This window comes from Engystomops pustulosus, chromosome 10 (genome assembly GCF_040894005.1).
Source record: "Engystomops pustulosus chromosome 10, aEngPut4.maternal, whole genome shotgun sequence".
Taxonomy (NCBI): Eukaryota; Metazoa; Chordata; class Amphibia; order Anura; family Leptodactylidae; genus Engystomops; species Engystomops pustulosus.
This window is the reverse complement of record NC_092420.1, coordinates 86,503,500-86,531,490: the sequence shown is the minus strand read 5'-3', so window position 1 is coordinate 86,531,490 and position 27,991 is coordinate 86,503,500. Positions and strand designations below refer to the sequence as shown.

Sequence of the window (27,991 nt, the reverse complement as noted above, 5' to 3'; positions counted from 1 at the left end):
GCAAATCCCTAAAATGTCGGAAGATCCAACTAAAGTGCGTCCGCGGATCCTTAGTAAACAAGCCCCAATGAAACTAAAATCATTTTCATCTCTGCCACCATTTCATTTCGATACTATCTTGAAGGATCGCCTGTAACTACACATTTATAAGGGTAGAGCGTCTACCTGAAACGCGTAGGCGATTTTTAAAAAAAATTATTATTATTGTGATGAATCCGTGTCCTTTTACATGTATTTGATGACATTCAAAAATAAAGTGTTATATAGTTTTAAATCAAAAGCAAGTGGATCGTTGTGTCTTGGAGCCGGATGTTGTGTTCGAGGTTGTTAAATTCCAAAGGAAGCTGGACTATCCGTGCTTGATTGATCCACATTGGATTAAGTCTACACTCCAGGTGAGCTGACACAACTTTTGCTGTACACATTTATACTTACACACAACATCTTATTCGGAAGTTACAATATACAAAAAAATTGGGAAATGAAAAAAAAATGTTTTCCCCATATTTAAAATTAGTCGTTTTCCCCTTTAAGTACTTCTCTTAAAAAATTTTTTATTGGCCTGAATTCTCGCAATTTTAGAGAGGTCATTGTAAAATATTTTATGTATATATCTGCTGTACTTATCTACTGTAAGTTTGTATGAGTGGAATATTCTTCCTTCCTTGCATTGTTACATTCATACTTTTTATAATGCCCCTTTAAGGATGGGTTCACATATGTCCATTACATTCTATCACACACGGACACTGGGAACAGAAGTTATCTGTGAATATTTTTCTGTTGGACACTATCCAGCTATAGACACCAAATTGGAGCAGAGAAATGTACAGCTCCGGGGGAAGTAACCGAGTGAATAATAGCAATAATTAGTGAATCCAGGAACAAAATCATTCATTTAAAGGGAATGTAGGTATTGTCCATGGAGATTTGTGCATCCATACATTTGTGTATGTTGTTTGTAGCAGCAGGACTGTGAAATATGGATTTATAGTCCTTGATTGAAGTCATATAGGATTACACGTCTCTCCAGGGACAATACCTAATATTGGCTCCAGATTTATGAGGTCAAAATATCTGGTAGAGTCCCTTTAATAACACAAGATCCAAAAGAGCACCAACCCTTCCATCGTAGGGTCCAGTAAGTATAACGTTCTACAGGGTGTAAAGATCCAAACACACCATCACCAAATCTTAGAAAAGATTAAAAAGAATAAAATGCGTGAGGCTTTTCTAAGGGACTTGGTGGGAGATGACCAATTAGAGGTCTTGGATGACTTCATCAATTCCAGTACAGGTGAGTGGAAAACCAAAGTAAAGGAAAACCAAACCCCTCCTAGGGATTGATGGGAAACCGTGTGGTTAGACGTCCACTGAGTTACGGCCTATCCCCTGGATCATCTGAAAAGCTCCAGGTGCTGGGGATGATGAGCTGCTTTTTGGAGACTCTTTTGATAAGTCGTTTGATATCCTAAGATGATTCCAATGCTAGAAGACATGTCCTTCTATATAAAAATGTGATGAGGATGACAGATTGAGGGTGGTTCTTCTGTAGGAAAACATTGCACCACTTGGGGATCCAACTACAAGATGGAGGAGGTCAAGTGTTGGAGATGATGGCTCTCTGGACAGGTCAAAACTTTGACCAAAAACTTTAGCAAGATAGTTCTTCTTCTTCATTCTAGTTTATCCAAAATAACCCCAGAGGAAAACATTGATGGCGAGGAGGATGATAGCATTGACATTACAAACGTTCCTCCACAATGGCTTCTCCTCGATACTGGTCAACTTTATCTGCATCTTCAGCTGTTCTTCTTTGGACATTTTGACATTAGGCTGCGTGGATATTCCACAGAACCAGAAATATAACTTTGCCCAGCAGGAATGGGAAGCTGAAAGGAAATGGCAGAAGTGATTATTACATACCAGTCATGAGGATAGAGGTTCTTCAGAGTGTGGAGGAACATATGGTACATATGGTCACACGTAAACCACCATTGTTCTCTGTATTAGACTAAAAGCTTTCACCTCACCAAATCTTTCAAAATATTCTACCATTAATGGAAAAATGTCATAAAACCACAGAATTTGGGTTCTTGAGATACTGATGGTTTAGGTAAAGAAAAAAGTGTCGAATGGTTGATGGAACAACCTGTGCACTTACTGTCACTTCTTGTCTTCTCACCCTGGACAGAACCATTGTCTTGGATTTCTATTTCTGGTATCAGGCGTCCTTCTGCAGGTTTAACACAAAGGAACATTACGTTTTGGAGAAATAAAAACTTTGGCTTAATCAATAGATAGCAGATTTGGTAACCTAGCTAGGACCTCACCTAACCAATTAGGACTTCAAGTTTTGTAGCTTGCAATGGGGTCTATGACCCCAGTGTCAGGTCCAATAGAGATTTTCCAAGCCAATGGTCCATGATAATATAGGGAGTTTGAGAATGAGGAACATTGGTGCCCAAAATATTCAAAGATACCAGGATTTTTTGGTTCTGTTTCAGTTTTTGGACCATGAACTATGACAAAAACGCTGAGAAAACGGAAATGTGCAAAGACAAAAAAATGTGTCCTGATGGTCCATGTGGTCAAATGACCAGGAGTGTAAGAAGAGAGGTGTTTGGGGTGTGGTGGCACCTGGAATGGAAGACCTTAAGGTGCCAGTAAGAGGTCTCTTCTTAAAGCAATTTTTGTGGTGCAGCAGTCAGTAGATATGTTTATGGTGGTCTGGGGTGAATAGAGATAATGAACAAGGAGAATGATTCCAAGCAGATAATTCATCACCTTGATTTTTAGAAGAGTTATCATCTCTACAACGTGTTGGCTTTTAGTTAATAGGATGAGTCCCAGTGTAGTCTAATGCTGACAGAAATATTCTGATGCTCTGGCAGGGGTTCGTATACGATGGGGGTATTTGGAGGACAATCCAGAACCCTAGATATACCTAATTCACTACTCTACTCAACTCAAAGACAAAGCTCCTTACCTGGCTCTTTCTCAATAGGTGGAACAGTTGAAGGTAATGCAGCAACATCCTTCGTAAGATCCATTTCACATTTGATGGGCGATGTTTGGTCAGATCTTTTTCTAGTCCACCAAGTCATACGACCAAGCTAAGAACCATGAAAAGAGTATGAAGAAGTTAACATTTTTGAGAAGGTGCTACACTATGCATTAATGTGCAGCTCCTCGTAGCTGCGCGCCCTCGTCCGACGATCCTGCTGTCTGCGCATGCGCAGAACAGCAGGCCCGTGCCTGTGCAACTCTGTCTCCGGAGCAGTGACCGCACAGGCGCGGGCCTGCTGTTCTGCGCATGCGCAGACGGCAGGATAGTCGGACGAGGGCGTGCAGCTGCGAGGAGCTGCACGCCGAAGATAGTGAGTAGGAGGAGAAAAGAGGCTACAGGGGCGTGGAGTAGCCGCCTCGTGTAACCTCAGATGCGGCTACTCCACGCCCCAGTAGCCGCATAAGAAAATGTACATATTTGGCTAATAAAAGTTTCCAAAAAAGGGCTATTCTCACGTCCTATTGATCCACCTACGACCCGACCTACTTTTATAGGTAGATTTGTGGTGGTAGGTTCCCTTTAAGACTTTCTTTCGAGGCTGAAAGATGTAGGTCCCCAGTGGGGTAAATGAACAAAGGTCATCCTAATGGACCGTCCTCTTGTTGTAGAAGATGCAAATGTTGAAGTTATTCATGATGTATCACTCACTATTACCATTTTAAGAATTAAGGGAATACAAATCATGCTGGACCCTCACCTCTTCATCAGGGATGGCTTTTGTGCACAAACTGATCACAATGCAGACAACTGACGTCAACCCAAACAGAAGAATGGCAAAATACAAGTAGTGGACATTCTTGAGCACTGAAGGTCTTGTGCCCTCTTCTCCACAATTTGGGGCTCGATACACGAAATCCATAATCATTCGCGTCAAGCCCACCACCAGGCCAATAAGCAGACCCCAGAAGGCCCCCTAACGATAGATACAACAGGCTTAGTGTCCATATTACATATGGTGAGCAGATGCAGAAGACACCGTTGAGCAGACACTTACTGGTTCATTGACTCTCTTGATAAAAATTCCCAGAATAAATATGGCAGTAACAGGTGGAGCGAGGTAGCTGGTGACGGACTGCATGTAGTCAAAGAGTAGACCACTATTTGCTGCTTGGATTATGGGGATCCACAAAATGCTGATGACCACAAGTATAACAATGAAGACTCTGCGAAGGATAATATGGGCCAGGTGGTTATAATGGTTTAAGGGGGGTGGAATAATACTGAATTCCCAAATTATAACATTAAAGCCCCAATGGGATCTAAAAGGAGAGTCCCATAATCACAATTTATAACCTATCCCCAGTTTCTGATTGATGGGTTTTACAACTTTGGGACACCCACCGATGATCATGAGAATGGAGGTTTTGTGTACCCCAAATAAACTGAACCTGAACTGCACATGAGGTTGAAGTCTTTGGGGCTGAAAAAGTTTTTGTTTGTACAGGACTATTCTTGTCAATCCCATACAAATAGAGAACACAGGACCCATGTTGTATGACCATTGGTGGTCCTACTAGGAGAATCCTCAACCCTCAGACACTTAGCAACTATCCTGTGTATACTGTAGGTTAAAAGTTGTGATTGTGGGTCTTGAGAAAACTCAAGGACTATAAATGGTACATGGTAATGGAACGGACCATGGTTTCAGATGATTATTGAAGGGGCATTAAGAGACGTAGGGTAAAATTATACTTGCCATATCTAGTATTACATGGCGGCCACTTGGAATAATGTCCATGTAATGCAAAGATGACATGAGTCTCCCTGTCCAGGAACTACTTAGTAAGACACCTCGAAAGATCATAGAGAGGTGCCAAGGTGGATCTTAGAGAGGTGCCCAGCAGAGGACCTGTCCCTATGATTTCCATGTGACCTCATAGTGCATATAGACTAGTGATGTCTCAGGATGTGTCTGGCAGCCCTCCATGGTTGCCCTGAGTTCCTTAGATAAAATTGTGCATGACAATAGGGCTAATCCACCTGCAGATCTACTGGTCTCCAGCCAGTCCCCACCCACCATTATATTTATAGAGAACCACAATGCCCGTGCCCTACCTGCCGACAATCATAAGTTCTTGTTCTTTGGCGTTCTTGCGTATACGTAACCAGATATCAAGGGTAAATATAGTGCTGGCGCTATTGAAGATAGACGTGAGAGAACTCATAAGAGCCGCCATTATTACTGCGATCATCAGACCTTTCAACCCTAAAAGGCAAAAAAAAAACAACAAAAACAAGCTAAACTATATGTAAATTAGCTAGCATCCATTTTTGGTGCTGCAGGCTGCAGCCAACAACATAATTTTTCGGGGGACGGTATTGCTTGATTGGTGGAGCCATTGGCCAACATTTATTAAAGCCCTTGCTTTAGAATTCAACTTAAGAACAAACCTGCAGAACCTATCCTGTACGTAACCCGTGAACTGCCTGTATATACACACACCATACAGCATATATCCATCACATATATGTTATTAACATATGATGCTGTACAACGTGCAGCATAATGGGGCTTATTTACTAAGGGTCCGCGGACGCACATTTGGCGCACTTCCCGACGTTTTGGGGTTTTGTGCGGCTGTGACAGGAATTTAACTGGGGATTGTGCTGCTTTCATGCGTCATAAATCGGGGGGGGGGGGCGTTGGATGATCCGACTGATTCGGAGTGAGCGCGGGATTTAACTTTCAAATTGTGTCGCAAGACAATGCACTGGTGAACTCCGGCGGACCTGAGGGGGAAGAGACGGATGCAGGATATCGGACGCACGATCTTAGTGAATCGCGGCATAGTGCATTATACATGGACAGTGCACTTTCTGTGAACTCCTCCGGATGGGTAAGTAAATGTGCCCCATATGTATATAATGGTGCACATTCTCCACTCTTTAGTGTGTCAGGTCAGATGATAGGGCCCCCTGACACTGCGGGCCCCAAATCTTTGCTCCAGGACACATAAAGGGAACCTCTGAATATGAACTACAGCTTTGTTAAGGTGCCGGTAGGGTGTCTTAGGTAGTCAGAGACACAACCCTTTCATATGATTGGTACTGGTTGGTGCTCACTCCCCTTCCGTCTTGGTAGATTCGCTTCTAAGAAGCCCATGTCCCTTACATTTGGAATATGGACAGAGATTGTCTCTATTTCGGCTTTGTTTTTCCCAAAAAAAATAGATAATAAATTGACATCTCACCAACAGGCAGGAGTGTAATTACCAGCTTGGGATATGCAGTGTTTGAGCAGCTCACATCAATTTTACAGTACTTCTGGCATTCCTTAGGATCCACGCATCCGATCTCATCTGCAAAGAACATGCGGTAAAGTTGGTGAACTGGGACACTCTAAAGGTCGCTCTGAAGCTCTCTAATAAAAAATAGGCTGATGCCTTTCTAAAGAAATAGCGCCATTCCTGTCCATGGGCTATGTTTGTTAGTGCAATTATATCATTCACCATTCACTTGAATAGGGCTCAGATGCAATACTAGACATGGCCTTCGGACAACAGTGGCGCTGTTTCTACCAAAAATTCACCAGCCTCGTACACCTCAAAACAGGAGTTAAATAGTTACCTGGATATAACGCTCTGCTGATCATTCCAGGCAGTACCACAAAGAACATGGGCAGGATTTTTAAGTATCCCCCTATAATAGAGCCCCCTTTGGCATGGGACAAGTTTTTGGCTGCCAGAGACCTCTGCACAATAACCTGGAATAGACATAGATATTAATATTACGGATTCATCTTGTAAATTGTGTGCTAACCGCGCTAATGTCTAAGTATTACGTCACCGTTATGAAATCAAATAATTAATGTCAAGAAAGTTTCACCTTTAACCCCAGTGTTGTGACCCCGGTGAAGGGAGAAATTGTTGCACATATGCGCCTCCCTAGTCATTTGTGGAGAATTGTGCTCTTTGGCTACAGCTTAGCTACAGGTACTACAAGGCATTTATGGGGCCTCAAAACTTATGTTTTGGGACACCCTTAATACTAGACTCCACCTCTTGGTGTGACTAGGCCCTCCTCTTCCTCTTTGTCTCGATTCCCCTCCTCCTGCAAGTAAAAAAGTGAGAACGAGAGGAGTAATTGGAGGAAGGGAATGGATCCAGTCTCGTTGTTGGAAGAAATGGGGAGATATTGCTCCTTCTTGGTTCCCGAAAGCCCAAAAGTTATTTTAACAAAGTCTGGGGGCGCTGAAGGTCACCGGGGTCTCACACAGTTGTAAGGAATGCATTATAGCCAAATCTGCCCACATCTGAGACACCCCCAGACTCATAATTGGTTCAGGTTTTTGCTTTTTCCTGTCCCGATACAGCTCGGCCTCCTCTGATTGGCCACTGAGGATAGTTCCACCTATTCCAGGTTCAGCAGGAAGACATCTCATGGGGATCTGATTTCAGTACAGTAAAATGTCAATGGTTTGACCATCAATGAGATAAAGATGGAAATCACGTCATTTTTGCAAATGTACCAAGAAAAATTAAACTTTTTTTCCTTGTCTAGGCCTATAGAGTATGGGGGGCTCTGGACTCTCCTCTGATGGGCGATGATCGAAGAAGGGGTATGAAGAGATTGGATTTCAGATGCTTTGGGAGAGATAAGCCCATTGGTGGTCTAATCATCAGAACATGGACATTAAGCCAAACCTAGCATGCAGGGTCGGCTCCAGGTTTCAGGAGGTCCCTGGGCAACAGTGACTCAGTGGGCCCCTTTGCAGTGAACTCACGGCAATAAAAATTCAGAAACTAAACCAGTGTGCTGTTCCCTAGTTTATCATCCCAAACAGCCCTCTCATGGTTATTTTATATACACCCCCCTCCTCACCTCCTATGGATTAATTAGATACATCCCCCTCCCCCTCATGGATACTTTATGTACAGCCTTATGTGGGCCCCCCCAGCAGCTCTGTGCCCTGGCACTTGACCGGGTATCCCCAGTGCTGGCGCCGGCCCTGCTGGCATGCTCGTGTATCTGCAAATTGGAGATTTATAGTTCAAAATAAAATCTTTCAAAATTACTTTTAATTTAATTTTAATTGGCCTTGATTTAAAAAATAAAATTAAAATGTCCACGTATCTTTGACTCACCTGATCGGCACACCAAACCCAAGTGGCTATTATTGTGAGCCCGAATATGAGCCCGGGCCAGGGCAGGTCTCCGGTGATTGGATTGCGAAGCATGTGGAAGGCGTCACTACGGGGTAGGTGACACGTTGTGTTGGGGACGGTTATTTTTGGAATGGCTTGCATGTATTTCTCTTCCAGTCCTGGATACCAGCCAACTTCATTAAAAGCTGCAAAATTAAGGCATATACAACCCAACATGTTATTATAAAAGCGACCAAGTCATTTATTACTTAACCTCAAAACTGGAGAAAAAATCTTTGCAAAATAAGTGTCACAGGTGCTCCTGCAACCCACCTCACGGGTTGCAGGCGCACCTGTGCCCCTCTTTGCTGCTCCGGTCCCCCGCCGGCTGAATTACTTCACTGCGATCCAGCGCCGATAATTGGCACTGGCCGCCTGTCCATTCTATTTAAATTCCAACCCCTTCCTGTGTCCCCTGCCGGATCTTTGTGCCTTGTGCCCTAGAGAAAGCTGTGTTCCATTCCCTTTGTTGTTATTGTGATTTCCCGGTGTGACCCCGGTTCCGTTCCCGACTACGTTCCTCCGCTGCCTGCCTTGACCCCTTGTTATGTCCCTGACTCTGATCCCTTGCTGCCCGTCCTGACCTCCTACCTGTCCCCGACTATGATTTTGCTTTTCGTCTTTGTACCTTGCCTTGGCTGCCACCGCGGACAAAGTCGCACCTGTGGAACGACCTGGTGGTACCATGCCACAGAAAGTCCAACCCACTTTGCGGCGGGCTCTGGAAAAAAAACGGGTACCACTTAAATTCCAGTCCCAGGTGTCGACTTACGTCATCATCCGCGGTGGTCCACTGGGTCCTCTAGCCCTGAAGCCTGACAACAAGTTTGATACAAATATCCTTTCTGTGTCAAAAGCATGGATCTATTTAGAGTGAAGAGTTTCCATGGAAACAGACTACAAACAAGCCGTGTGTAGTCTGATGATGTGTTGGTACTGTCCTTCCCTTGTAAGTAGTAGATTGCATAAAACAAAGGAGTATATAATTGTAGAAACATGTGCAATGTGGATAGTTTCTTGTGGTTTTGTAGTGTTTCTACAAATTATTTCTTATATTTTAGAAAATTCCATTTCCCAAATTTTTTTTCAATATTCCTAGATATTTCTAAATGCCTGATGGCATTTTATGACTGGAAGGCTTAAAGGGAATGACCATCTTTTGAACTATAACTCCGTAAAGTGTATTAGTATCTTTATTGTGGTAATTGTTTTTTGATACAATTCTTTAAATACCCCGTTAAACTAAATAAACTTCTGACAGCCTAATGCCACCACTGGAGGGAGCGTTCTGCATACAGTCTATAAATGAAAGTGAATACTACAACTGTATGCATTATACGTCTCATCTCCCTCTAGTGGAGGCTGCAGGTAAGAGAATTCTTAGCATTTAACTTTATACATATACAGCAAATTTAGAACACTGTATCAGAGATATATTTAGATGTGGAAGTAAAATTTGTGATCAATAGTGGCACTGACCTATGGGGGATGAATCAACTTTATGTCAAGAAGCTTTTTGATCTGCATTTATATGTGGTCTCCTAACAATACAGTAATGTATAAAATGTAAGACGTCAGGTGAATGTACTCATGCATCATACTCACATATAAACATGAGGATGAAGGCTCCCACCACCATGATGACAGTCTGCAGGGTGTCCGTGTAGATGACCGCAGCAAGTCCACCTGTGTAATACAAGATCTCGAAATTAACCCTTATTATTCATGAATTCTGGACCTACTATATTTTGTGAACTGTTAGATATACCCTATTTTTCGCACTATAAGGTGCACAAAAAATCCTTTGATTCTCTCAGAAATCAAAGGTGCGCCTTATAGTCCAGTGCTCCTTATATATGAACCGCACTTACAGACAACAGCTGCCTTGAACTGTGCACAGGTCTGCCACCTGCTGGTCATTCATCCTTATAATCAGGTGCGCCTTATAAACCGGTGCGCCTTATATATGAACCTAAATGTTTTAGCAGGCATTTATTGATGGTGTACCTTATAATCCGGTGTGCCTTATAGTCTGAAAAATACAGTACGGATAATATTCTTTCAGGTAGTTTACTGCAGGATATTACCTTCAATATAACTTTTTTTTCTCCAGGGTCACACACATTAATATATTGAACCGTTTCCTCATAATGCTTTGCTCTTAGCTCTCTGCATGGGACAGTTCCACGGCCCCTGCTCTCTGCTCTTGCTAGAACAATGCAGTAGCCAGAACAGACAGGTAGGGTGGAGGAATATCTAAATGCACAGAACTAAGGACACAGCAGTGTGAGGACACACCTAAATGGAATATAAATGCATTTTCCCAGCCCTGCTGCAACTAACAGCACCCACAAAGGTTACACAGATCTCCAGGGACAATACTGTCATTGGTTATGCATGGGCAAAACTACTGACAGATTCCCTTTAGGTTCAATGTGCACACAGTATGCAGTAAGCTCCTGAGCTCCCTCCAGTGGTGGCTATGTGCAAATGATTTTTTACATTTATGACAATCACATATGTGAACAAATAATTCTGGACTGTTTGTGTGTAAAATCTTTTTTCGGCATATTGTTCTTTTTATGTCTCTCTCTGAAAGCCACAACTATTACTATTTTTTAAATTTTGTATCTGTCTAATATGAGAAAGTTACGGTAGTGTACAGAAAGCTATTGCTGGTACTCATATGCACTCATATGTCTACAATTCCTGTAACGACTTCCTGCTTATTGCCATGTCCTATATTTACACAATTTCGTAGCTGGAGTAGAAAATGTTGGCACGATCCCTGCCAGCCATATAAAGCGATTATTTGTCTAAGCAACCAGTGTGTTCAGCTTCCAGTCCTATCACAATGGTCTGGACAAATGGCATTGATGTGATAACTAGCAGGCAGCACTTCACAGGGTGCCTGGTTACTTAAAGGGACGTGTGAGGACGCTACAGAAGTTCCATAGAAACATATGCAAGCCCACCTGCACTATATACAGCACTAGCTGTAGCTCCCAGCATTGGCTGGGATAGTAAATAACTGCTCTTAGCTATAACAAAATAGAAGGGGTTAACAAAAAATATTTTATATGTATCTATAGACTGTCTCAGACTGTCTCTGACTGTCTCTGTTACTGACTTCCCTTTGTTATAAACTTTTGTAACCATCTTTGTCTCCGATCTTCTCTTGTTCTCTTTCAGTGACTGTCTGTCTCTGGCAGTCTCTTTCAGTGACTGTCTCTGGCAGTTTCTTTCAGTGATTGTGTCTCTGACACTCTCATTCCAGTCACTGTCTCTGACACTCTCATTCCTTTCACTGTCTCTGACACCATCATTCCTGTCACTGTCTCTGACACTCTCATTCCCGTCACTGTCTCTGACACTCTCATTCCTGTCACTGTCTCTGACACTCTCATTCCCGTCACTGTCTCTGACACTCTCATTCCCGTCACTGTCTCTGACACTCTCATTCCCGTCACTGTCTCTGACACTCTCATTCCAGTCACTGTCTCTGACACTATCATTCCCGTCACTGTCTCTGACACTCTCATTCCAGTCACTGTCTCTGTCTCCAAATGTCACTTTGTCTATGGGGAGATTTATCAGAAGTGTCTGAGAGAACAGAATTCTGGGGGACCCTTTGATGACGGTCCCTGTACTCTCTAGTATCAGACTATGTGCATTGAGTAGATACATTACCAGCGACAGTGTAGATGGCTGTGACTGCTAGTAAGATGGCTGTGGCCAGGTAAATATTCCAGCCAAGAGACACCTGGATGAAGAGAGCGCCGGAATAGATATCTGTCTAAAACAAGAGGGAAACAGCAAAAACAATGACAAGTATTACAAAAAATCCCATAGAGGATGGAATATAAGGTAGCTGAGATCCTACATTTCTTAGATCACATAAGATGAGGAGTTTTGAAAAATATTCAAATTTTCCAGGATGGGTTAAGGAAAACATTGGGGGTCATTTACTAAGGGCCCGATTCGCGTTTTCCCGACGTGTTATCTGAATATTTCCGATTTGCGCCGATTTTCCCTGTATTGCCCCGGGATTTTGGCGCAGGCGATCGGATTGTGGCGCATCGGCGCTGGCATGCACGCAACAGAAATCGGGGGGCGTGGCCGAACGAAAACCCGACGGATTCGGAAAAACCGTCGCATTTGCATTTAAAACAATAAAAGTGGATTCACGAAAAGAAGAGTAAGAAGGGGCACTATCTAGGACACTTTACAGCAATATATGGATATAATGATGCATTAACTTGAGATGACGTCCGTTGTGATAGAAGTAAAATGGTGGTGCTCAACGTATGGCAGAAAACAGTCCATTGAATCACATTTGAAAGAAAAAAGAAGAAACGCGGCCACTCACCATAAAAACTTCTTCTTTATTTTGTCTTCATATAAATAGTACGGTGGCACAGGCAAGACAGGGTAGGGGTGGGAGCAGGGGGTAACACAAGGCAACAGCCGTTTCGCGCCGTCCGGCGCTTTCTCTAGCCTAGAGAAAGCGCCGGACGGCGCAAAACGGCTGTTGCCTTGTGTTACCCCCTGCTCCCACCCCTACCCTGTCTTGCCTGTGCCACCGTACTAATTATATGAAGACAAAATAAAGAAGAAGTTTTTATGGTGAGTGGCCGCGTTTCTTCTTTTTTCTTTCAAATGTAAAACAATAAAAGTGTCGCTTGGGACGCGCTTACCTTCACTTGGTCCGGCTCGGTGAATTTCAGGGCATTCGGATGCTTTTCAGCGCAGCAGCGCCACCTGGTGGACAGCGGAGGAACTACCTTGATGAATCCCGGCCGGACCCGAATCCACCGCAGAGAACGCACCGCTGGATCGCGAACGGACCGGGTAAGTAAATCTGCCCCATTGACTCTTAGATACCTTGTAAGGCAGCCCTCTAATTATCATGCATGACTTTCAGGAAGCCTATTGACATGATACAGGTGAAGTGCAAAACAGTAATGATGAGCTGACTCGAAAAAACTGCAAGGTTCGGGTCCGTACCCGGAATTAAGTCATAGGTTCGGGTACTTTTTCGGGATCACCGTTCCCTGTGATATCATCAGGGAGTGACAATCCTCAGCTTAATTTCTTCCTTTTCTCTATGTTGGCCCCTGTAACCATCGCTTGTCCTTGCCCATTGCAGGGTATGTGAAATGGTGAGAAGATCTGCGGTTTCCTGCTCAGTGCTAAGTACCCCATGCAGTGAGAGGGACAGCATTCTGGTAAGGACAGGAAGTGGACAGGGTGAGGACTTCCTGTCCTCTCAGGCCGAGATTTGAAGATATGCAGAGCTGTCAATCAAAAGAAGGAGGTGTGGTTCACTAGCAGCCTGGAGAAAATATGACTCTTCTATTCAGAATATGACTGTTCTCTAGTCATTCGGCTGTAATTAAGGTCCAGTGCCTTAGTGGCAGGTAAGTTTAGGGGATTTGGGGAGGACATTTAGCCCTTTACAAGCAGGTATTGCTGATGTGAGGGGTAAAATTCTGGTGACAGGTTTTCTTTAAGGTCACCTTGCTAGCGTGTCGAGACTTACAGCCACTGGGAGACTCTAACTTTCAACTCAACTAAACCATTTCCCTACACTGTACTGAAGAGATGCAAACACATTGAAACATCATTGTCTACAGTTATAGAGTCAGTTCCTTTAGCAGTAGATTTACTGGTGTGGCCTTATTAATGTCATTAGGTTTTCTGTAAAAAGCATGCTTGATGTTAAGGGGACTGCCTAACAATGAGGCTAAGAGGCAATGTTTTCCTGATCCCACCCTGAAAACTGCATTTACATATTTCTGAGAATTCCCCAGTGGAGCATCAATGGGTGTAAGTCTCCTTAATTGACAAAGTAGAGCTCTTACTTTCCTGGTCTGAGGAATGTTTGATGCCCTTAAAGGGGTTTCCAGCTTATTGACTAGTTATGGTCTGATATTTACAAGAACAATTCTAAGATATCTGGGTCGGGGTCTGATGTTTGGGAACTGATGCACAGTGAATGGGAGTTGAGCTTCAGTTACTCTGATATCCACTATTCAAAGTTTGGAGCAGTTGTTGATTTTAGCCTTCTCAATCCCCAGCTATCAAAATCCCACCAATCCAATATTGTTGACCTTTTTTTATTGATAACTTATCAGTATATTGAAACTGGAGAACCCCTCTGAAATTTTTCAGTTGACAGATGACTGTATAGGCCAGGCTTGGTGTTTGAGGTTGAGCTTAAAGGGAGTGTCCATCCAAAGACTAGCACATAAATATCAGATCATGGTTGGTTCACTTTCAGTGCTGGTGTACTTTTGGAAACCAAAAAGTATGTTCTAGATGAATGAACTTCTAGTAGACATGACCTTGCTAAGGTTAACCTAGCTCAGTGGTGGCGAACCTATGGCACGGGTGCCAGAGGTGGCACTCAGAGCCCTCTTTATGGGCACCCTTGCCATCACCCCAGGGTACAATTTGCCAGACAGGACTCAAGGCCTCTTGTAGTCCCAGGCAGCCCAGGACCCCAGAAGGAAGCTACAATGATAATCCAAACTTCTTCTCCTTCTTTCTACTGTTATCGTGTCCTTGGGTGCCATTACAATTTAAACCTGTGAAAGAGCAGGTAATAATAAGTCACTGCTTAATGTGTCGCATTGGCACTTTGCGAAAAATACGTGGGTTTTGGTTGTAGTTTGGGCACTCTGTGTCTAAAAGGTTTGCCATCACTGACCTAGCTGATAGATCAAATCTTGTCATTTCTACTTGTCTTATTTTCATATAAGCAATGTAACAGAGAATACATTTTAAGATGGCGACGACATCGTGGACCACACCTAAAACTTCGAGGCTGAGGAATTTCAGGACTGATTTTGCTGATTTTGCAGCGCAGTGCTGATTTTGCCCTGGGCAGTAGCATGAGTGAGACCTGAATCAGCAGTTGTCTGAGTCATTCTTTGCAATGTGCTTTTAACTAATTTGAAATACACAACCAACGCACACTAAAAGAGGATATCATAAATCCTCCCCTAACAACCTGACCCAATTTATACCTAGGGGGCTGCTTGTAGGGAAATCTCCTTCAGCCCCATATAAGTGAATGAAGCACCAGTCATGCAAGTGCTCATACAGGGGCGCTCTTAGTCTGTCAATTAGACCCCCAAAATCTAAAATATCTTGTATGCTGATTGCAAGGGATAGGTGAGGTTGGTTGGACAAGCACATTAATATTCTTTATCCCTTCTTACAGACCTAACAATGGGGGAAGGATCCGTCTGCTATTGTAGATGAAGGAGGAAGTTGCTGATATCTAAGAACCTACATTAATTAAAATGTATTTTTTTGTTATATGGATTGCAATATGAGGAACCCATGATTAACTTACCCGATCCAGCGACGCGTTCTCTGCGGGGGATTCGGGTCCGGCCGGGATTCACTAAGGCAGTTCCTCCGACGTCCACCAGGTGGCGCTGCTGCGCTGAAGTCCGCCGAGGCCCGCTGGAATGCACTGAAGTTCACCGGCCTATTCCTGGTGAAGGTAAGCGCGAGTCCAGCGACACTTTTTTTTAAAAAATGCAGTGGTTTTTCCAAATCCGTCGGGTTTTGGTTCGGCCACGCCTCCCGATTTCCGTCGCGTGCATGCTGGCGCCGATGCGACACAATCCGAATCATAAATTCATAAATATTCGGATAACGCGTCGGGAAAACGCGAATCGGGCCCTTAGTAAATTACCCCGATTGTGTTAAATAACTACATATGCATTAGCGCCCCCTATAACTTAGAAATTGAAAAAAATTTACTACTATCTACTGATATACAGAAATATGATGAAATACAAAAGGAAAACTTTTAGGTTAAAACTAATTAAAGGTAAAGTCCATTTCCCATTAAAAACCTACTGATATTTTAGTGAAGATGTAGAGGATGAGTGACAGGACAGACATGTAGATACGGATCCGGTGACCACCAAAGCGTTTTTCCAAGTATTCTGGCATGGTGACTACTCCAGAGGCAATGTAGACTGGTACGAAGATCCATCCGAGGGCGACCAGCACCCAAGATGCCTTTAAGAAAATGATAGGAATCTCATTGGCTGATAATCAGAATCAGAGTAGGAAAAGTTTTATAATTACATTTTATTTACTTCCCTTTATAGGTGGCAGCAGCAAGGTAAGCCATATTGGTTCCTAAGCTTCTTAGAAGATGAAATTATTTCTGTTTCAACTTAAAGGAAATCAACCATCAAAATCCATCATGATAAACCAGGGACACTTAGTCGTAGATCCAGGCACTGGGACTGTGGTAATCTTTGTTATAAACGGCCCCTTTCCTTCTAAAATCAACTTGTATAATTATGCCAAAAGGGCCCTGGGGGGCATTACCAGAGCTTCTCCGTCAGGTAACGCCCCCAAGAGCCCTTCAGGCTCATTAGCATAATTATAAAAGGTGATGTTAGAAGGAAAAAGGCCATGGATAACAAATATAAGAAGTTTACCACAGTCCCGGTGCCTGGATCTATGAGTAATGTCCCTGGTTTATCATGATGAATTTTGATGGTAATTTCCTTTAAGGAATCTCATTGTACAGTCAAAATGAATATGGCCGCACATCCTGTTATGACTTACAGCTGCCTCTACAAAAGTAAAGAGTGATGCTAATGCCTCTTAAAGTACATGAAACCTAATTACCAATCCTTGCCCGCTGTCCTAATTTCTGATATCCTTACATATGGGCAATTGGGTCAAAATCTCCTTTAAATGACAGATCTCTTCCACTTTCCAATGGATCTCCTTTCATTCACATTTTAGTTAATAGTAAATACAATATTTTCTTACATTCCATTCAAAACCTCCGACTGCCAATCCTCCAGCCGCACCTGATCCCGCCATCCCGACAAAGAGGCCGCTCCCGACATTGCTGGACATTAAGGATGCACCGATCTACAAGAAAGGGAGATTGTTAGTGGCCTGTAAATTAGGTGAATCAACATAGAAGTCTTTGATTGGCCCATTGGCTATTCCAATCAATGAATGAAGCATATAGTAGCTGTGCTTTAAGTTGCAGAATTACGGACAACGATCAATGGTACTTTAACCCTAAGTTATCTGATCGATCCTACCATATACTGCCATACTACAGTATGACAGTATATGCATTGGGGTAACTAGGAGAGGCAGGGCCCCATAGCACACTTCTGAATGGGGCCCTCCTTCCCCCTTAAAAAATATACATATTTATATACTCACAAATGTGAGTTACAGTTACACAGTATACACAGTACACATAGAGCATAATGCAGTATATATACACATCATACATTCTGTACACATACAGCATATATACATCACATATATGTCATGCACATATTATGTTCTACAATGTGTAGCATAATATGTATATAATGGGGTACATCCTCCATTCTTTAGTTTTTAAGGTTGGATGATGGGGCCCTCTGACACTGTGGGCCCCATAACAGCTGCTATGGCTGCTACCACTGTAGTTACACCCCTGAGTATATGGGGAGTTTCCTTCTCATTCTTTAAACAGTGCAAATCGGGTTTTCGAAAGACTTGAGGCTGTCATGGCAATCGATCATGGGGAGTGACGATCTTCACAAAGATGGTGGCGCCCATGCAGCAAAGACTTACCGGCTATGGAGAGGGCTCAGCCCGTGAACCCTATCCATGCACCTGCACCCGACGCACACCGTACTGTTACAGTGCCCTTCGGGATAATGATATTTTAGAAGGAGACGTATCATATTAGCATCTTTGGGACTTGCCCATATATCTTCTATACTTTCTATAGGACTAATGATTAAGGCTCTTGCTCCTCTTAAGACATGACCATATGTTCGCTTCACTAAATCAATAATTTAAAGTAAATCTGATCATTATTTAACCCACTGCAGGCCAGTCCTATCACCATCCAGTTAAAAAGTGACAAGGTTCCCCGGGCCAAGACCTATGTTGAGTTTTAACTGGACTTGTCTATATCTATCAAGACTATTGCTGCTTGGAGTTGAAGCTTTACTATATGGTGCGATTAGTGCATGTACAGATTAGACGTCCCCTGATACTCTCAAAGGTTCAGGTGTTTGTTGAGGAATATAAAATTATGGTGACTAAAGTATCTGCTTTAAATATATGCACGCTGCAAGTGAAATGTGCAAATCTTGACACAGGATACAAGAAGACGCAACCAGCACAACATACAGTAAACAGCCTCAAGGCTCATGCATGTGTATATAGCTGAGCATACACAATACATTTGTTATTAATATCACAAAAAACACCACAATACAGGCCGTCCCCTACTTAAGGACAACCGACTTACAGACAACCCCTAGTTACAGACGAATCCCTCTGCCCACTGTGACATCTGGTGAAGTCTCTGGATGTTACTATAGTCCCAGACTGCAATGATCAGCTGTAAGGTGTCTGTAATGAAGCTTTATTGATAACCCTTGCTCCCATTACATCAAAAATTTTGAAACTCCAATTGTCACTGGGACAAAAAAAAAAATTGTCCAGAACTTCAATTATAAAATATATAGTTTCGACTTACATACAAATTCAACTTAAGAACAAACCTCTGGACCCTATCTTGTACGTAACCCGGGGACCTGCTGTACAGACAATGAAAATAAAACCATTACAAATGAGCAAAGTCACAAAGAAGATCCAATACAGGGAAACCAAACATATGATAGTGTTGGTTATCCGGAAGACACCAGCTCACCCACATGTTCTAAATGGCGCATGCGCATCGCGTTAGTTCTGCCACTCCCCTACGGACAAAAGGCCTTATGTAACACAGGAAGGAGTACAACAATGGTGTCCTATAAACAATGGATCCGCGAGCTAAATTGTGATACAAGTACACTATGCAGAAAATACAAAGAGTGCAGGTATATGTCTGCCATAAATATATAGGTGACAAGTACCACCAGCGCTACACATGAGTCAGAAAGTAAACCTATGTTACCTGTGCGGCAAGTGTCCACTCTAAGGGGAACTGGGGATGAATGTCCCACGCGTATCGCCACCAATTGTGACTTCTTCACGGGTGCCTGCATGGGGGGTGCGTCCCAGGGGTGTAACTTTAAGGGGTGCAGAGGTTGCGATCGCACCCGGGCCCAAGAGGTTTAGGGGGCCCTTATGGTGTCACTTTCCCATATGAGAAGACTATTACTATAAACCATACATAATAGTCAGGGGCCTGGCACAGACTTTGCACTGTGGCCCAACAGCTTCTAGTTACGCCACTGGTGCGTCCGTTTAAGAAGGGTGATCCCATGTGTGTGCCGTGAGCTTAATTTGCTCACTTTCGGCCCCGAGTACTCCGTGCGGTGCACGTAACAACTGTCTCCCCATGTTCTAAATGGCGCATGCGCACCACGATAGTTCTGCCGCTCAGCTTGAATGTATCTCGGCGCCTGTGCCAATGCCGAGCGGCAGAACTAACCCGATGTGCATGCGCCATTTAGAACATGGGGGGAGCAGGTGGCTTCAGGATAACCAACACTATCATATGTTCGGTTTCCCTGTGTTGTATCTTCTTTGTGACTTTGCTCACATTTGTAATGGTTTTATTTTCTTTGACTGTATTGTGTGTTTTTTTGTGATATTAATAAAGAATTTATTGTCTTGGTCACTTGTGTTTGTGAAATGTGCAAGTCTTCACTGATTTAGATGGCAGTGATGTCTTTGTTGCCTTCTTCCTCATGGCGGGGAAGCACCACATCACCCATGGGTGCACATCAGACTGAGAACCTGTTTCCCTGAATTTGACTCTTGAGAAACAGTAATAATGAGGGTAATGAGTAGAGGAGGAAGAACAGCAACAAAATATCGGAATATCTTGGCAGCATTTTGTAGATTTTACTACATGCGCAGCGCCAAGCACACGCCATGCTGGGGGTGATTGTGGATACATAGTAGCGATATTGCCTCAATCACTGATAGAATGTCACCTTATTGTTACATAAGTCACATTTATAGTCAAAACACACAAAGTCCAAATCTTCCCGTCTGGGTCGAATTCAGAGCCGCGCTTAACCCTTGAGCTGATAACATGTCTCTCCTACATATAACTTGTAGATAAGTAAGGTTCAATGAAGGACAAGGATGCAAACAATGAATACGTGAAGACAGGGATTCATTTGAATCCTTTCAGAACTTTCAGAACTTGTGCTACTTAAAAGGGTTTTCCCATGAAGAAAGTTAGTCCCTATCCACAGGATTGGGCCTAGCTTTCTGATCAGTGGGGGTCTCAGTGATGGGACCCCTACAGATCTCTAGAATAGGGGTTCCATGGGGTCTGATGTACCCCCATCATACCCCTCATACCACCTCCGAGATGACTGGAGCAGCCGGTCGTGCATGGCGTTGGAGCTGATGGAGATTTTAGAGCGGTGTATTTGGCAGCTCCATAGAATTGAACAGGGCAGCCCAGACATGCCCGATCGGCTCCTCGGGCCATCTTGCTGGTGCTACGAGGGGTGTGACAGGGGTACTTCAGGCCCCCATTCTCATAATCCGGGGTGGGAGGGTCCCATCACTGAGACCGACACTAATCAGCAAGTAAGGCCCTGTGGATAGGGCCTATCTTGCTTTGTGGGAAAACCCATTTAAGGGAATATGTTAAAGGCAATGTCTGCAGCCAGTGTTCTGGTAGATATTGCTGTAAATAGTGTTGTTAGTAGAAGCAGGAACATGTAAAATGGACTTATATTCCATGATTGTAGCTGGACTTGTAGCACTCTAGCCATGTCTCTGCACTTAACTGCCCTCCCTTCTGCTCTGACTGCTGTAGTTCTCAGAAGCCTTTTAATTTTAACCGGACCTAAACATAATTCTAGGGCTTGTTGAGGCCCGTAGAGAATTATGGAGGGACATTCACCACTATCCACATCTATGACACAAGTAAGATGTATGATTCCTTACTGGCCACCAGGTCATTGTTCTTCCAGCAAGGAAATATCCTCCTACTGTCCCCCGACTTGCACGGATAGAAGACTGTAAAATAAGGAAGAATCGGTTAATTTGTTATTCCTTTTATGTCTACCTCTCATACATTGGGGGAGATTTATCATAGGTGTCTGAGAGCAGAACTGTTTGAGTTGCTCATGACAACCAATCAGAGCTCAGCTTTTATTTTCCCACAGCTGTTTATAAAATGAGAGATGAGCTCTGATTGGTTTCCTTGGACAACCAGTGCAGTTTTACCTAAGACACTTCTGAAAAATCTCCCTCACTGTGTTTTGTCTTGTGGTTCCTTCCCATTGACCTTTGTGTTACGTGTAATGATAGGCGGCTGATAACGCTGATGCCGCTGATATTGTAATAGTTATAAACAGAATCCTGGAATATGAATTCACTGTACAAACTCCAGCCATTGCACTATGATCGTGTACTGTACCATCTTACACTGAAATACGCTCTAAAATTAACAAAACACAGACCTAGAAGAGAAGTCTCATATTCAGGACATTGATCAGACCCTTCTTTCTAATCCTGGAGTCCCCTTACAGTTTGTATCTATCCATACAAAACGTCATACAGAGATTTCTAATGATACTTTTATTTGTGTTATTAGTAGCAGCAGGACTGTGGTACAACCCTTCGATACAAAGAGCACAGCTGTGCGTTCTCACACTGCTGTGCTCTTTGTATCGAAGGGTTGTACCAAGTTTAATTGTTATCCCCTATCTGTTGTTCTGATAGCATTGAATGGAGTGGTAGGATTCATGCTCAACTTGGCGCTCCATCAGTTAATGAGAATACGACCCCCATTCTCGTGATCGATAGGGGTCCATTGGATCCCCATTAATCAGATTGTTATCCCGTATCTTCCAGGATTGTAGCTCCTCCAAGTGCACTGGGCTTTGTCCTTGCACTGCTATGCTCTTTGCCCTTTGCATTAAAGGGGTTGTATCAAGTTTGATTGGTATGTCCTAACTGATGCTCCCATAGTATTGAATGGAGCAGCAGAATGCAAGCTCAACCTGGAATTCTAACAATGGGAGGTCCGTCTCGCAATTGGTAAAGATGATAAGATTGTTATACCATATCCTGCGAATAGGGGACAAGCTCAGTGGTGTAACTTAAAACTTAAAGTTTGGGGCCCATCAATGTATGGTTTAAAGTCTTCTCGTATGGTAAAGTGACAAATGATGGGCCCCTTAAGCCTCTTGGGCCCAGGTGCGACTGCAACATCTGCCCTACCTCAAGTTACGCCCATGGACAAGCTACTATCCTGAATATGAATCCATAGTTCACAGTCCTGCTGCTACAAACAACTTGCACAAAGGAACGGCTACACTGTTCTACTTGGCCAACACCGAAACAACACCGAACCAACACCGAATACAAACTGCAGTAGAAATACATCCATCCAAATGCACCAGTACCGGAGTCTACTTGGATGTGGTCAATGATTCCCCAATTTATTGTATCACTTCTGCTACATCCTATTTTTTCAGCAACGAGGAAAACCATCAACAATTAATTGCTCCGATCTAGGGGGTCATTGATCTTAACGGAAAGTGGAATTTCCTAGACAACCCTGATACCCTGAGCATTCTTCTCCAGTCTAGTCTAAGCCAATTGGTCCCAAAGATTTGAACCCAAAAAGTTTTAAAAAATACGATAGAAAGTAAAGGACTTACCCATATTCCAACTACAAGGACGAACACAAAGTAAACCACTACGACAATTATATCTGGGATCCCAAAGGTGGCGTGTGTAGGTGTGTCCGGTGGAGCCTCGGTGGCATTGTCCATGTCTCCTGGTAAAGTGATGAATGCATCTCGTTCAGATGAAGGAAAACTTATCTACACATAGATTACTAACCGGCTGTTAATATCTAACAGACTTTATCAACCTGCTGACAGATGTCTAACAATTATTGATTATACACAGACAACAGCCAATTATTGTGAGCGCTAAGTCATTTTTGACTCTTCAGTAAACAGCTGGATAGGTGGCTCCATCACATCTTCTGATCTTTTCCCGGTGGACCATGTCAATGCACATTCCCGAACCACTGGAAAAATATTGGAATATTCAGATGGGCTTTATGCTAATGGATTTTAGTGTGTGGTCAACATCTTGTTTATTTATTTATTTTTTTATATTTTTTAAACTTTTGAAATGTTTTTTAACTATTATTTCAGCCCTCTAGGGTATTTGAACCCCAAGGGGGTCTGATGACTGAAACAATATACTGCAATACTACCATACTACAGTAAATTGTGAATACACTGCTTCTATATTAGTGCCTGCCTCCTGCACACTGTAATACAGAATGCCGATATGAGAGATATGGGATAGCGGCTCCCAACTGTCATGGCAACTGGTGGACGCCTTCCAATGACATGTGGGGATCACAACAATCACAAATGTTAGAAATTAGGTGGATCTTTCCATTGCATGAAAATCCAAAAGTGACTTATCCAACATGATAATCAAATTTGGGAGAAAAATCGGAGTTTATAATAATGGACTCAAAATGGAACAATGACTGGAGCCCTTCCGTTTACTATAACTTTACATAGATTTACAGTATGGAAGGTTCCATGCCATCAGCCTATCACTACTTACAATGAAACACATTTTGGAACATTTACTAAGGTCCTAGTCTGGTGAGATGACGTCATTGGGGGAGGGAGGAGCTGTACAGGAGCACAAATATGGGGTCTGAGAGCTGAGGAGTGAGCAGCAGAGACAAGTCACATGAAATGCATCCAAACCAAAGCCCAACCCCTGGGACTACACAGAGGATTCTGTCCTAGCACACAATTATATTATAATGCAAATGCTTAGAGAAAGCAGAAGGTATATTTTCAATGCAACTGTAATGGACTTCTGCAACCTGTCTTTAGTGAAAATGAGATCCCTGGTGACAAGTTCCCTTTAAGCAAGGTCCACGCCACATTTGTCTTGCACAAGACCGTTTTGTGGTGTGGCTGAACTATTCTTCATGCAACACAAATTTCTGGTGGCAGAACTGTGTTGCATGCCCCATGTTGTAGTTTCACCATAAAAAAAAGTGGTGCACTCTGTCGGGGCAGTGCAGGGGGGGCAAGATTCATGAATAACGGCCGGCAGAAATCCTGAATCTGGCGCCCCCTGCACACTACACTACACATCGTACACACTGCACTGTTCTTAGTAAATGATCCCCATGGGCCCACATTTACTAAACCCCTTTTGCAATTTTTATATCGGCATTTGCACGTTCTTTCATTTGAAAACTGCTTGTACATGTATTTAATAATTGTCCGAGACACATTTGTGGCGCGGCTGCACTATACACAACGCAACACAAAATTCTGCACTGAAGGGGCGTTCCAATGCTCAGTCTAACATGCAAAGTCTGGCACGGCCCATGTTAAAGGTGCACCAAAAAAAGTTGGTGCACTCTGTCGGAGCAGTGCAGGGGGCGCCAGATTCATGAAGAACGTGTGCCAGAAATCCTGAATCTGGCGCCCCCTGCACACTACACAGGTAACTGCACATAGTACACACTGCACTGTTCTTAGTAACTGAGGGCCATATTTTTTCCATTTTCCGTTATAATTCTAATTGTGATGTGAATTAGGCCGGCAGGATAACATGGGCCTCCCCCCACTCGCTAGTACATCTGGGTCAGTACATTAGACACAATAGGGGTAATTTATTAAGGGCCCGATTCGCGTTTACCCGAATATTTCCGATTCGCGCCGATTTCCCCTGAATTGCCCCGGGATTTTGGCGCACGCGATCGGATTGTGGTGCATGGGCGCTGGCATGCACGCGATGGAAATCTGGGGTGTGGCCGAACGAAAACCCGACGGATTCAGAAAAACCGCCGCATTTTTAAAAAAAAATCTGTCGTGGAGCTTGCACTTACCTTCACTCATCCCGTCTCGGTGAACTCCAGCGCGTTCCGATGCTTTTCAGCGCAGCAGCCACCTGATGGATGGCGGAGGAACTACCTTAATGAATCCTGGCTGGACCCGAATCCAGCGCAGAGAACGCGCCGCTGGATCGCGAATGGACTGGGTAAGTAAATCTGCCCCATTGTTACAATTACAATAATTCATTATTGCTTTTATTGGATTTCATGCATATCCTCAACAGCAAATAGTCCCAATACAGTGTCACATATACAGTCCATGGATTTGTCTCGCTCCGCTATATGGTAGAGCTCAATGTATGAACCTTACCCTATCGGTGACTTCTATATTTCTCTACTTAGAGCAGCGGCCAGTGTGACTTAGTTAAATAATTTCCATGAATAAGCAGGATGTGTGAAATCTCTTTGACCTGTGTGTGGGACCAGGTAATGATTGGTAAAATGGCTCATTTATTAGCCTCCAGACCGTCAGCAATAACATCTGTGATACTACTACATGTATCAGGTTAGATGATGACTCCAAAACAAGCAAAAATCGAATGTAATTCTACCCTCAGACATGTGAGAGTTTTAACCAGGATCTACAATGTAATTGCAACATAATGATTATAATCATAGGAGAAGACAAGGATTTAGGCCACAGTTACAGGACCTGAGTTATGGGACCTCTTAGATGGCCATAAGCTGTGGACCTTGAAGAAGTCCGGAGATTACGGGAGAGCGTCCTCCCACTGAACCCTCCATAGACTGGGAAAAGCCAGGGTCCTTAGGCAGTTTGAGGAACTAGAAGGGCAGATCTACTGCTACTTGCATGGCCAAGGACCTTGGAGAGGCAGAAGGACAATTTTCATGTTTTGTCCCAATTAACTGCCCATGACCTCAAAAAAGCAGGTGTCTCTAGATGGGTGTGAGTTTCAAGATCCGGGGCCACCTTGTACCTTTATTTGTGTCTTGGGGCCTTCCAATATGGAAGGTGGATTCTAAAAAATCTGTCCACCTACCCCTCCAGGTTCTGCAGGTTATGGCTGCAGCACCAGGTACTGGTCAACCCCATAAAATGGTCCTGGAACTCGTTAATGTTTGGGGTTAGATTTTTCCTGGTGTAGGGTATAAGAAAAATCAAGAAAAGGTTGTCCTCAAGTCAAAGGTTAATCTGCGATGGTGTCTCTAGCATTGTCTACAGAAATGAATAGAGCTGCAGCCCACTTCCGGGATAGGTCATGAATATTAAAGTGAACCTGTCACCCAGAATGTCATTTTTAGATGGTGACAGGTTCCTATAGTCCTATATATGCTATGCTCATTCTGAATTATTTCAGTGGTTTAAAAAGTTTATATCACAATACCTGGCTCCCAATCAGCATTGTGTTGTGAGTCCCAGAGGGGGGTAACTGCAGCCTATGTGTGCCTGTGTCAGACGCCTTTCCTCCACGCCCATCCAGCCCCCTCCCCATTTACTGTCCTGTGCATTGAGCAGGCAGGGGAGTGTAATAGGAGACACAAGCACACAGGTTGCAGCTGCCCTTCCCTGGGACTCACCACATGCTGCTAGCAGGGAGCCAGATAATGCGAAATAAACTTATACAAACTACTGAAATGATTTAGAATGCTGACAAATGGATTTTAAAATCAGCATAGTAGGAGCTAAATATTACATTTCTGGAGACAGGTTCCCTTTAAAGTCCCAGAAAATACAGTGTTGACGATTCTATGACATATGAGCACAGCTTTCACTAAAGACTAGTCAGATATCACAGTTATCATGTAATTACATTACAATTGCTTAACTTTGTTGTAATGAAAAAACACTATACCTGTTTCCATGATGAGAACTTGCTCCTTAGATGCTGATTTTCAGATTACTCACAGTGTAAGTTCCTTTGACACTATGTTTAGTACAGCAATGCTCATCGCTTCTGCTCTTTCCCCGGGGATAGAGACAGGTTTTGCAAACTATTAGACACACCTCCAGTTATTTACACTGCATATTTTATTGAGACTCCATCACACAGGGAAACTTCTGCAAACAAAATGTGACCAAAATTAGGTCAATGCTTCATAAAAATAAAGTATTTATTTGTTACTCAACCTAATGGCAATAATTCTTTGTAATTTATATGTACTTTACAAAATGACCGGGCTGTGGAGTGGGTAAATCAAACTTCCAACTCCCAGTCTAACTCCGACTCCTTAAGTGCCCTAACTCAGACTCTAACATGAGTTCTAACATGAGATTGGGTATTCCTTCCCAGTGACTCTATTTCTTCTGTAACGGAGGATCTTTACTACTGAGCATGTACATAACGTGCAGCCACTTTCCTGTCAACTAAAAACCTAGAAAAGGGGTGCAAAACCCACGGCAAATGGGCCACTTGTGGCCTGCTAAGCTTCAAGTTGCCGATCCAACTGACAATGAGGGCTTCCATAACTGATGGAAGGGAATATTGGTGCAACAGGTCGGGTAGCGGTGAGTTCAGCTAAGTAGTCGTCAATTCTACCAGGTCCTTTCTTGCTCCTGGCACAGCTCAGCTCTAGGTCCTGATGCCGCAGCATACAACCAGCATACAGAAGAGCAGCACATGGAGGAGAGAAAAATCTGCAGTGCGCTGCGGGGAGTATAAGAGGAGCCAGGAAAGGAGAGAATTGATTTATTTTTGTTTGCTCTGGAGTTCCCTCAGTATTATTTATCTGCTCTGTGGTCTCCAGTATCAATATTATCTGCTCTGCGGTCTCCAGTATCATTATTGTCTTCTCTGCAGTCTCCAGTATCATTATTATTTGCTCTGTGGTCTCCAGTATCATTATTATCTGCTCTGTGGTCTCCAGTATCATTATTAGTTTGTATGTGGTCTCCAGTATCATTATTATCTTCTCCGCGGTCTCCAGTATAATTAT

General features: G+C 43.3%; 1 protein-coding gene across 1 annotated transcript; it reads right to left on the bottom strand.

The window, feature by feature from the left end:
* Positions 1-2: 2 nt before the first annotated feature.
* Positions 3-27,109, bottom strand: SLC5A9 (solute carrier family 5 member 9). Its single transcript, XM_072127533.1, has 16 exons — positions 26,911-27,109; positions 22,866-22,984; positions 21,142-21,213; positions 17,029-17,133; positions 16,093-16,257; positions 11,905-12,010; positions 9,820-9,900; positions 8,155-8,360; positions 6,638-6,773; positions 6,262-6,369; positions 5,126-5,276; positions 4,065-4,233; positions 3,768-3,983; positions 2,990-3,116; positions 2,165-2,236; positions 3-1,892 (listed from the first exon to the last, which is right to left on the bottom strand). Exons 1-16 carry the CDS (start codon positions 26,918-26,920, stop codon positions 1,687-1,689), a joined length of 2,049 nt encoding a protein of 682 aa, XP_071983634.1. The 5' UTR covers positions 26,921-27,109; the 3' UTR covers positions 3-1,686.
* Between the last annotated feature and the right edge of the window lie 882 nt (positions 27,110-27,991).

What these genes read in the sequence shown, in the direction of transcription:
- SLC5A9 (XM_072127533.1), bottom strand. An exon ending in GAACTTATGATTGTCGGCAG is followed by an intron (nt 4,234 to 5,125) that starts GTAGGGCACGGG and finishes TATCCTTCGCAG; the next exon opens with AGTCTTCATTGTTATACTTG. An exon ending in TCAAGAGAGTCAATGAACCA is followed by an intron (nt 3,984 to 4,064) that starts GTAAGTGTCTGC and finishes ATCTATCGTTAG; the next exon opens with GGGGCCTTCTGGGGTCTGCT.